General features: G+C 42.2%; 1 protein-coding gene across 1 annotated transcript in view; it reads left to right on the forward strand.

Annotated features, from left to right (window-relative positions):
• SCGN (secretagogin, EF-hand calcium binding protein) overlaps positions 1 to 2,063 on the forward strand; it is a 98,258-nt gene extending 96,195 nt beyond the window's left edge. Inside the window, exon 11 of the mRNA XM_073678874.1 lies at positions 1,255 to 2,063. Within this exon, the coding sequence (XP_073534975.1) occupies positions 1,255 to 1,383 (129 nt within the window). The 3' untranslated portion in view covers positions 1,384 to 2,063. The remainder of the gene's footprint in view (positions 1 to 1,254) is intronic.
• The last annotated feature ends 10,815 nt before the right edge of the window (positions 2,064 to 12,878 follow it).

The raw sequence follows: 12,878 nt of genomic DNA on the forward strand, positions 1-12,878 counted from the left end.
GATCAGCTTCAAGTAAGTTGATCGTCAGTCGTTTAAAAGCCTATTTAGACCAGTTGACCACACTTTCATGCACATTGTTCAATGGTTAAAACAATCATTCTGTGCATATAGAACATCATGTTCTTGGCAGCACATATCCTGTTTACACAGGACAATGTGCTGCAGAGAACGATGATTTTTAAGATTTCTTAAAAATAATCTCATCCGATGAACAACTGTTTTGCTCGTTTGTTGGTTGATTCCTAACCTGCTTAGATAAACCCATAAAGGAAAAAAGGACTTTCCTAGATATTCTCATTCCCAATTATTAGCACATCTAAATGGGCCTTAGATTCATATTTGATTACTTTTCCAGAGAACACTCTTGGATACAACTGATCTATAGTTCTCAACTAGTTGCCTAACTATTGTACATACAAAATCCAAAATAAATCTAAGGCTTTTTCTCCTGCAATTACCAGCACTTTACTAGATCCATAAACAGTCCAATATGCTGTAACTTTCCATAGTAATTTTAACTGAAGTATACTGAATATTGCAAGTCTTTGGGACTTGATTTCCATATGGCTGCAATCGATGTATTATTTCTTGTGAATTAGCTCTGCAGGTGGATTGTATATTATTTCGTTTCATATAGTTATGTAAATAAAGTAGCTCATTCGCACATTTACAGGATTCATATTATTTGCCTTATAGTTTATTTAACTTAGAGATATTTATATTGTTAGTAAATCTTGCACTGGTTACTTACCAGGCAAGAATTTTATGGATTTCCAATATACAGCTATGGCAAAAATTAAGAGACCACTGAACAGTTTTCTATTGGAAAGCATGGAAGGACTGGTGGAAAGCATGCCAAGATGCATGAATGCTGTGATTAAAAATTATGGTTAGTCCACCAAATATTGATTTCTGACTGTTCCTGAGTTAAAGCATGAATAATTTGAGGTCTGAAAGCACTGTTTCTTTTTTAGTATTTTGACACTTTATCATTTTCTGCAAATAAATACAAAATTTTTCGCTTTGAATTTCGGCGACAAGTGGTCAGTAGTTTATAGACTAAAACAACAATATACTATATAGTTATACTTTACTGCAAAAAGGCTACATATCTTTTGTGTCCCATCCTGATGTAGCAGACTTGACCTCATAAAGTGTTGTTCACATCTACATTTTGCAATTCATATAAGACTAAAGAATTTCTTGTTTTTATAGTTCTACATTTTAATAATGTTTCATATCTTTTGCTAACAGCCAAGTATCAGTGGCGTCGATCTCGATAAGTTCCGTCAAATTCTGCTAAACCACTGTGATGTCAACAGGGATGGCAAAATCCAGAAATCTGAGCTGGCACTATGTCTTGGTTTAAAAGTAACCCCATGAATGATGCAGAACCCGCCTTCTTGTGCCTCTTATGCCAGAACATGGTGGTTTAATGTTAACCATGATCTGCTACAGAACCTTGTCACACTGGTTGTTGTGGAAGTTCGGAGTATATCCAGTTAAAATGCATGAGCGGTGCAGACACAGTTGAGTGCATGACAGGCTTTTGATGAATCCAAGTTGTTTCTGCTGGAATTGTCTTTCTTCTATTAATACAAATTGAAAGCTCTATTAAGTAATGTTCTTGAGGCCCGGATTCTGGCACTCAATAGTTGCACAATTTTTTTTGTCCAAGACTTAACACTAGGTAATGTATAACATGTTACCATCAACTTCTACACTCACTACAATGTAATCATTTTTTATTTCTATAGCGCCAACATATTCGAGCACTGGTGGTGTTGTGTTGCAGACAATGACAACTTTTGTACAGCTTTGATTATTGTTTGCATTTGACTTTTTTTTAAGGATGAGACTGTTGTGCAATTTTTGAAGCTTTGCTATAATTTGAAGTTGCAGTGTAGCCCCAGCCTTATACCAACCTAGTGGAATATAATAAGTAATTTAGTTGTGTTTATGTGAATTGTGTAAAATTTGAACATTTGAGATTCAGTAAATATAAAATTTTTTATATTAATTGTCATTTATTGCTGCTGTGGAGTAATAAAGTTGTATGGGTTTTTTTTGAAATAAAAGTAACTGGTTCATGTATTTTTTAGAAAATAGACATTTCACAGTAAAAAATGGTAATCAAGCCCCTAATGGGTTTTTTTGGCTTTTCTTTTTGCAAAATGATATTAAAGATGTAATAAAAATCATCACATAGATGTAAAAAAATAGTTTAAAAAGATAAATGTAAAAATAATTCTAGAATAGAAATGTATTTAAATACACTCCTCAACATTGAAATTGGAACAGCAAGAAGGAAAAGTCATTAAATTGTGGAAATCACAAGATCGATATACGTGTTGATGACATGAAAATGAAAAAATGGAAACAATATTTTCAAAACATATCAATTTATTCAGTAATGAAAAAGTTTTTTCAATCTAACAAGGCAGGTTAAAAACAAAAAATTCTTTATTGTGACTTTATTAAAATAGTATCATGGGCATAGAAAAATATTGACGGTTTTCGATTTTGGCTGACTCCTAATCGTAGGTGAGATTAAGACTCAGCCAGGCTTGAAACGCATCAGATATATTTCTATGCCCATAGTACTATTTTAATGAGGTCACAATAAATATTTTTTTGCTTTTAACTCACTTTCCTGGATTGAAAAACCTCTTTCACCACTTCGAACAAAGTTGCTTGATACCTCACAAACCTTATCCATGCACAGTGGAGTAAATTGCCCAGGAACCAGATTGAGCAACATACATATGGTTGACGGGGTGAACTGTATCCACAAACTTTCTTATATTACTGTTTAATTTATTCAGTATCGAGTATGAGCACCGCGTGCAAAAATACTTACACATCTTGGCATGCTATCAGTATGGTTATTAATGGTTGTCTGGGGAATGTTCTGCCACACTAAATTCACTTGGTGAAATCATCAAGATCAGCGGCAACGGTAGCATGTTTAGGCAATGCAAGCTGCTCACAGCATGCAGACTGGTGTTGTATTTAAAAATGGCTCCTTGAACACTTTGGAGAAATGGCCATACCACTGGTGCCATAACTGATCCATCCGGTATTGCAAGTGAGATTGGATGTACCATGCCATGCCGAAGGTGTCAAACAGTGTCTACACAAACAATCAGAAGGCATCTGCACAACACTGGGCTATGAGCCAGACATCCAGCTACAGATGATCAATTGACTTAATGCCAACACGATCAAAATCTTTCATGATTCAAACCAGGATGGCCATGGAGGCTGGAAGGTAGGTCTATCCTCTTCAGTAGGGGTCACCAAATCTTTTTTACCGTGAGAAACACATTCAGCTCTGAAAGATGGTCAGGAGCCCCATTATATTCAAAGGTATTGTAGAAGCCCACTGTGGGCCTTTATAAAGGTCATAACTCATCAAGTACTCCTTTTAAAGTAATAGTGCTCCAAGTGCCCTCTTCTAAAGAACTATTGGCCTAAGCCCCCCCCCCTTATAAAATACTTATGCTTTACATAGCTCTTTATAAAAAAAATTATGACCCATGTGTCACCTTATAAAGTAATAATCACCCAAGTACACTCTTAAAATAGAGAAAAGGATTGCAGACAATCACGGTGTGTCACCCCAGGCCTGGATGCCACAAATATTAAAGGCTGTGGCTGAGAGCAGGAGGGAGGTTCCCTGGTCAGGGACAATTAGCATACAGCACCTCCTGTCCCAGGCCAGTAGGGGGAGCAGGCTGCCCCTATAAAAGCTGGAACTGAGGGAAGGGTTAGAGAGAACTGGACGACCTAGCTCAGGACTGAGACTAGTCCCAGAGAAGGAGGGACAGTTGAGCTGGAGCCAAGGAGTCCGTGAGGCGGAGGAGAAGCTGCGAGCCAGAGACAGAGGCGACGAGAGCCGGTCCTGGCTGAGAGAATCACCACTGGACATTGGGGTCCGAGGCTGTCAGGGTTGCAGACCCAGCAGCAGATAACCAACCCGCGAGGGATTTAAGGTCCCTTGGCCTAAGAAGCCTGGAGTCTCCGCCACACAGAGGGACCGGTACAGCACGGAAAAGCAAAAGGTACCTAAGGCCCGAGTCGCAAGCCATACAGGCGAAGTACACGGCCAGTTCAGGGACGTGGGCTAATACACCACGAAAAGGGGGATAGTCAGCAAGGGCAGAGAGAGAACGGTAGGCCTTCACACTCACCCTGACCAGTGGGGCTCGCCCGAATACCCTCAGACACCCAGGCCCATTCCTGCCCATTCCTGCCCGGTACTCCTGTTGGGTCAGTAGTAATACCTACAATAAAGACCCTGGACTGTTTAAAGAGGACTCTGAACTCTTATTACTGAGGCCTACACCATCACCCCCAGCATCCACCTACATTGCCCTGAGGCTACACTCTTCCCGTGGGGAGTTATCCTATCCCTGTGCTGCACACCAACACCAGCCTCAGCGGTCTGCCTTGCAGCAGCGGTCATCCCTGACCGCAATCCACGGGTGGCGTAGTCGGACATTCATAGCTCTACAAATAGACTGCCACAGCATTTGATATGACCACCCTGAGCCACGGGATCGGGTTGCCACTACTACCCCCATCATCGCACTGAAGACCGGTTCCGGGTGCCCCACGGCCCAGGGGGCGAGTCAACGGCACATATGTAAGTACTCAACCGAGTATAACCGTGTCGAGGTCCATACATGAAATTTATAAATAGGGTTCAATACACAAAAATGCATTACCTATACAAAAATGTGTACAAAAAGAAGCATGGTAAAAGTTAAAGCTTTATTAGAAATGATCAACCTCCAATATTTAAAAATATTAATTAAAATGTGGGAGACCAGTAGACAGAACAAACGTGTAGTAGGAAGCATGAAAAAATACAATCATTATTGAAGTATAAATAACAGGCAAAACAAACAGTTTGTATTACATATAATCAAATATGATAGGAGATTGCAGTCATATATAGCAAGTGCTTTAGATATATAAGTAAGTTGACATGTACAGTAGAGACCAAAAGTTTGGACACACCTCATTTAAAGATTTTTCTGTATTTTCATGACTTTGAAAATTGTACATTCACACTGAAGGCATCAAAACTATGAATTAACATATGTGGAATTATATACTTAACAAAAAAAAGTGTGAAACAACTGAAAATATGTCATATTCTAGGTTCCTCAAAGTAGCCACCTTTTGCTTTGATGACTGCTTTGCACACTCTTGGCATTCTCTTGATGAGCTTCAAGAGGTAGTCACTGGAAATGGTTTTCACTTCACAGGTGTGCCCTGTCAGGTTTAATAAGTGGGATTTCTTGCCTTATAAATGGGGTTGGGACCATCAGTTGTGTTGTGCAGAAGTCAGGTGGATACACAGCTGATAGTCCTACTGAATAGACTGTTAGAATTTGCATTATGGCAAGAAAAAAGTTAAGCTAAGTAAAAAACGAATGGCCATCATTACTTTAAGAAATGAAGGTCAGTCAGTCCGAAAAATTGGCAAACTTTGAATGTGTCCCCAAGTACAGTTGCAAAAACCATCAAGCACTACAAAGAAACTGACTCACATGAGGACCGCCCCAGGAAAGGAAGATCAAGAGTCACCTCGCCTTCTGAGGATAAGTTTATCCGAGTCACCAGCCTCAGAAATCGCAGGTTAATAGCAGCTCTGATTAGAGACCAGGTCAATGCCACACAGAGTTCTAGCAGCAGATACATCTCTACAACAACTGTTAAGAGGAGACTTTGTGCAGCAGGCCTTCATGGTAAAATAGCTGCTAGGAAACCACTGCTAAGGACAGGCAACAAGCAGAAGTGACTTGTTTGGGCTAAAGAACACAAGGAATGGACATTAGACCAGTGGAAATCTGTGCTTTGGTCTGATGAGTCCAAATTTGAGATCTTTGGTTCTAACCACCGTGTCTTTGTGTGACTCAGAAAAGGTGAACGGATGGACTCTACATGCCTGGTTCCCACCGTGAAGCATGGAGGAGGAGGTGTGATGGTGTGGGGTGCTTTGCTGGTGACACTGTTGGGAATTTATTCAAAATTGAAGGAATTCTGAACCAGCATGGCTACCACAGCATCTTGCAGCAGCATGCTATTCCATCCGGTTTGCGTTTAGTTGGACCATCATTTATTTTTCAACAGGACAATGACCCCAAACACACCTCCAGGCTGTGTAAGGGCTGTTTGACCAAAACGGAGAGTGATGGGGTGCTACGCCAGATGACCTGGCCTCCACAGTCACAAGACCTGAACCCAATCGAGATGGTTTGGGGTGAACTGGACCGCAGAGTGAAGGCAAAAGGGCCAACAAATGCTAAGCTTCTCTGGGTACTCCTTCAAGATTGTTGGAAGACCATTTCCGGTGACTACCTCTTGAAGCTCATCAAGAGAATGCCAAGAATATGTAAAGCAGTCATCAAAGCAAAAGGTGGCTACTTTGAAGAACCTAGAATATAAGACATATTTTCAGTTGTTTCACACTTTTTTGTTAAGTATATAATTCCACATGTGTTAATTAATAGTTTTGATGCCTTCAGTGTGAATGTACAATTTTCAAAGTCATGAAAATACAGAAAAATCTTTAAATGAGAACGTGTGTCCAAACTTTTGGTCTGTATTGTAGTTATTGGCTATTACACTACAATGCTGTTTGTTGCCTTTCATGTGGTGTCTAACCACAATGTAGAATCATGTAGAGGCAGGAGTGCAGAAAACAAAAAAACAAAACAAGAGAATAATTACCTCCTGCAGTATGTGTTGTCTTACCCCGAAGTGCGTTTCGGCATATTGTCTTCTTCTGGGGGTATACAGTAGTGGCCAAAAGTATTGGCACCCCTGTAATACTGTCAGATAATACTCAGTTTCTTCCTGAAAATGATTGCAATCACAAATTCTTTGGTATTATTATCTTCATTTAATTTGCTTGCAAGGAAAAATCTCAAAAGAGAATGAAGCAAAAATCAAATCATTGATCATTTCACACAAAACTCCAAAAATGGACCAGACAAAAGTATTGGCACACTCAGCCTAATACTTGGTTGCAGAACCTTTAGCCAAAATAACTGCGAACAACCGCTTCCGGTAACCATCAATGAGTTTCTTACTATGCTCTGCTGGAATTGTAGACCATTCTTCTTTGGCAAACTGCTCCAGGTCCCTGATATTTGAAGGGTGCCTTCTCCAAACTGCCATTTTGAGATCTCTCCACAGGTGTTCTATGGGATTCAGGTCTGGACTCATTGCTGGCCACCTTAGAAGTCTCCAGTGCTTTCTCTCAAACCATTTTATAGTGCTTTTGGAAGTGTGTTTTGGGTCATTGTCCTGCTGGAAGACCCATGACCTCTGAGGGAGACCCAGCTTTCTCACACTGGGCCCTACATTATGCTGCAAAATTTGTTGGTAGTCTTCAGACTTCATAATGCCATGCACACGGTCAAGCAGTCCAGTGCCAGAGGCAGCAAAGCAACCCCAAAACATCAGGGAACCTCCACCATGTTTGACTGTAGGGACTGTGTTCTTTTCTTCGAATGCCTCTTTTTTTTCCTGTACACTCTATGTTGATGCTTTTTCCCAAAAAGCTCTACTTTTGTCTCATCTGACCAGAGAACATTCTTCCAAAACGTTTTAGGCTTTCTCAGGTAAGTTTTGGCAAACTCCAGCCTGGCTTTTTTATGTCTCGGGGTAAGAAGTGGGGTCTTCCTGGGTATCCTACCATACAGTCCCTTTTCATTCAGACGCCGACGGATAGTACGGGTTGACACTGTTGTACCCTCGGACTGCAGGGCAGCTTGAACTTGTTTAGATGTTAGTCGAGGTTCTTTATCCACCATCCGCACAATCTTGCGTTGAAATCTCTCGTCAATTTTTATTTTCCGTCCACATCTAGGGAGGTTAGCCACAGTGCCATGGGCTTTAAACTTCTTGATGACACTGCGCACAGAAGAAACAGGAACATTCTGGTCTTTGGAGATGGACTTGTAGCCTTGAGATTGCTCATGCTTCCTCACAATTTGGTTTCTCAAGTCCTCAGACAGTTCTTTGATCTTCTTTCTTTTCTCCATGCTCAATGTGGTACACACAAGGACACAGGACAGAGATTGAATCAACTTTAATCCATGTTAACTGGCTGCAAGTATGATTTAGTTATTGCCAACACCTGTTAGGTGCCACAGGTAAGTTACAGGTGCTGTTAATTACACGAATTAGAGAAGCATCACATGATTTTTCAAACAGTGCCAATACTTTTGTCCACCCCCTTTTTTAGGTTTGGTGTGGAATTATATCCAATTTGGCTTTAGGACAATTCTTTTTGTGTTTTTTCATTGAAGACAAATTAAATGAAGATAATAATACCAAAGAATTTGTGATTGCAATCATTTTCAGGAAGAAACTGAGTATTATCTGACAGAATTGCAGGGGTGCCAATACTTTTGGCCACCACTGTATATACATATATATCTGATAGATGCAGGTTCCACCACTGGGAACTATATCAAGCACAGCTCTCTCCATTGACTTGTAAGAGTGTTTTGAAAAAAGGTTCATCATGTTGAAACATTGAAAAGAAATGCTATTACCAATATAGAATGCACATTCCTTGGATTTAAATGGATTTAACATTCTTCAGATGTCAAAAAGTCCTGCTTTCACCATCACTTGTAAGCAGAGGAGTACATAGAAATCCTGAAGGGTTCTTAGTGTAAGTCCAAATTGCAGCTCCTCTGTAAATCTGCAGCTGCCATTAAATAACTCATTGGGTTCCCATGAACGTGTTGATGGGGTCCCTCTGTCATTCCCAATGGGCACTCGTCTAACCACTTAGAAGTCGTGGTCACTTTTCACCATGGCATCTGAGCGGTTAAACTGCGGCATTCAGAGTTAGCTTCGATGGCAGCAGTGATTCACAGGTGTCTGCTTTGTAAACAGACCCCCAACGGATATGGACTAGGAATGACGAATCAGCCCCACATAAATCTTTGAGACTTCTGCCATACTTTCGTATGTGGCAACTCTCTGGGTAATGTGGGCAGACACCAGGCAGGGGAAGGGAACATTTGGCCCTGGACTGCCCTGGTCACTGGGCTTATAGAGTTTGCATAGCCTGCCACCATTAAGCAGTATACAACTGTGTGCAAGGCTTCCTCCGTATACAGTACGGAGGACTATGCGGGGCCATGTATACAGTACAGAGCACAATGCGGGGCTATGTATACAGTACGGAGCACTATGCGGGGCTATGTATACAGTACGGAGCACTATGCGGGGCCATATATACAGTACGGAGCACTATGCAGGGCCATGTATACAGTACAGAGCGCTATGCAGGGCCATGTATACAGTACGGAGGACTATGCGGGGCCATGTATACAGTACACAGCACCATGTGGGAACTTGTATACAGTACAGAGCAATATGCGGGGTTATGTATACAGCACAAAGCACTATGCGGGGCCATGTATACAGTACAGAGCACTATGCGGGGCCATGTATACAGTACGGAGCACTATGCGGGGCCATGTATACAGTACGGAGCACTATGCGGGGCCATGTATACAGTACGGAGAACTATGCGGGGCCATGTATACAGTACAGAGCACTATACTGGGCCATATATACAGTACGGAGCAATTTGCGGGGCCATGTATACAGTACGGAGGACTATGTGGGGGCCATTAAACAGTATGGGGGACTATGTGGGCCCATTATACTGTATGGAGGACTTTGTGGGGCCCATTATACTGTATGGAGGACTATGCGGGGCCATGTATCCAGTACGGAACACTATGTGGGGCCATGTATACAGTACGGAGCACTATGCGGGGCCATGTATACAGTACAGAGCACTATGCGGGGCCATGTATACAGTACAGAGCACTATGCGGGGCCATGTATACAGTACAGAGCACTATGCGGGGCCATGTATACAGTACAGAGCACTATGCGGAGTCATGTATACAGTACAGAGCAATATGCGGGGCCATGTATCCAGTATGGAGGACTATGCGGGGCCATGTATACAGTACAGAGCACTATGCGGGGCCATGTATACAGTACGGAGCACTATGCGGGGCCATGTATACAGTACGGAGCACTATGCGGGGTCATGTATACAGTACGGAGCACTATGCAGGGCCATGTATACAGTACGGAGCAATATGCGGGGCCATGTATACAGTATGGAGCACTATGCGGGGCCATGTATACAGTACAGAGCACTATGCAGGGCCATGTATACAGTACAGAGCACTATGCGGGGCCATGTATACAGTATGGAGCACTATGCGGGGCCATGTATACAGTACAGAGCACTATGCAGGGCCATGTATACAGTACAGAGCACTATGCGGGGCCATGTATGCAGTACGGAGGACTTTGCGGGGCCATGTATACAGTACAGAGCACTATGCGGGGCCATGTATACAGTACAGAGCACTATGCAGGGCCATGTATACAGTACGGAGCAATATGAGGGGCCATGTATACAGTACGGAGCACTATGCGGGGCCATGTATACAGTACGGAGCACTATACTGTGTTCCAAATTATTATGCAAATAATATTTTCTCAGATTTTCCCAAATTACCTATATGAATTGCAGTCATTGTAATTTTCCAGTCAAATAACTATTAGAGTACAATTGAAAGGTTTTTGTACAAACTGCCTATGATAACAGTATATTTAAAAAAAAAAAAAAAAACTCAAACTGCACTCAAAATGCATGTTCCAAATTATTATGCACAGCAGAGTTTTCAACCTTTTCATTTTAATAAAGAACAAAAAAATGGTCATTTTTGAAATTATAAGCATTAGCAGGTTATTACAAACTGAAATCAAACAGTTTTCAACTCAAAACTTTATTCTAGGTGATGTTACATTTGCACATAGGACCGCTTGTTCGAAAGGAGCTTCTGAACTCTCTCGTCCATTGAATTTGTTATGTTTTGGATGGTTTCTGCTTTAATTGTTTTGCATGAGGACAGAATACCCTCTCAGAGCTGTTGCTTAGATGTGAACTGCCTCCCGCCATCATAGACACTCCTTTTGATGATGCTCCAGAGGTTCTCAATTGGGTTGAGGTCAGGGGAGCATGGGTGCCACACCATAAGTTTGTCCCCTTTTATGCCCATAGCAGCCAGAGATGCAGATGTGTTATGTGCAGCATGAGACGGGGCATTATCATGCATGAAAATGATCTTGCTGCGGAATGCACGGTTCTTCTTCTTGAACCATGGAAGGAAGTGCTGTTTGAGAAACTCAACATACATTATGGAGTTCATCTTTACCCCTTCAGGGATCCTAAAAGGGCCGACAATCTATGTCCCATTGATTCCAGCCCAAAACATTACTCCACCTCCTCCTTGTTAGCGCCGTAGCCGTGTTTGCATGGGGTGTCCATCAACCAGCCATCCTCCACTCCATCCATCTGGACCATCGAGATCATTTCATGCATGATAATGCCCCGTCTCATGCTGCACATAACACATCTGCATCTCTGGCTGCTATGGGCATAAAAGGGGACAAACTTATGGTGTGGCACCCATGCTCCCCTGACCTCAACCCCATTGAGAATCTCTGGAGCATCATCAAAAGGAGTGTCTATGATGGCGGAAGGCAGTTCACATCTAAGCAACAGCTCTGGGAGAGTATTCTGTCCTCATGCAAAATAATTAAAGCAGAAACCATCCAAAACCTGACAAATTCAATGGACGAGAGAGTTCAGAAGCTCCTTTCGAACAAGAGGTCCTATGTGCAAATGTAACATCACCTAGAATAAAGTTTTGAGTTGAAAACTGTTTGATTTCAGTTTGTAATAACCTGCTAATGCTTATAATTTCAAAAATGATCATTTTTTTGTTCTTTATTAAAATGAAAAGGTTGAAAACTCTGCTGTGCATAATAATTTGGAACATGCATTTTGAGTGCAGTTTGAGTTTTTTATTTTTTTAAATATACTGTTATCATAGGCAGTTTGTACAAAAACCTTTCAATTGTACTCTAATAGTTATTTGACTGGAAAATTACAATGACTGCAATTCATATAGGTAATTTGGGAAAATCTGAGAAAATATTATTTGCATAATAATTTGGAACACAGTGTATGCGGGGCCATGTATACAGTACGGAGCACTATGCGGGGCCATGTATACAGTACGGAGCACTATGCGGGGCCATGTATCCAGTACGGAACAGTATGCGGGGCCATGTATGCAGTAAGGAACACTATGCAGGGCCATGTATCCAGTACGGAACAGTATGCGGGGCCATGTATCCAGTACGGAACAGTATGTGGGACCATGTATGCAGTAAGGAGCACTATGCGGGTCCATGTATACAGTACGGAGCAATATGCGGGGCCATGTATACAGTACGGAGCACTATGCGGGGCCATGTATACAGTACGGAGCACTATGCGGGGCCATGTATACAGTACGGAGCACTATGCGGGGCCATGTATACAGTACAGAGCACTATGCGGGGCCATGTATACAGTACGGAGCACTATGCGAGGCCATGTATACAGTACGGAGCACTATGCGGGGCCATGTATACAGTACAGCGCACAATGCGGGGCCATGTATACAGTACGGAGCGCTATGCGGGGCCATGTATACAGTACGGAGCGCTATGCAGGGCCATGTATACAGTACGGAGCACTATGCAGGGCCATGTATACAGTACGGAGCACTATGCGGGGCCATGTATGCAGTACGGAGGACTATGCGGGGCCATGTATACAGTACAGAGCACTATGCGGGGCCATGTATACAGTACGGAGGACTATGCGGGGCCATGTATACAGTACGGAGCACTATGCGGGGCCATGTATACAGTACGGAGCACTATGCAGGGCCATGTATACAGTACGGAGCACTATG

This window comes from Phyllobates terribilis, unplaced genomic scaffold, assembly GCF_046119375.1.
Source record: "Phyllobates terribilis strain yellow unplaced genomic scaffold, ASM4611937v1 Scaffold_4__5_contigs__length_816908805, whole genome shotgun sequence".
NCBI classification, from domain to species: Eukaryota; Metazoa; Chordata; class Amphibia; order Anura; family Dendrobatidae; genus Phyllobates; species Phyllobates terribilis.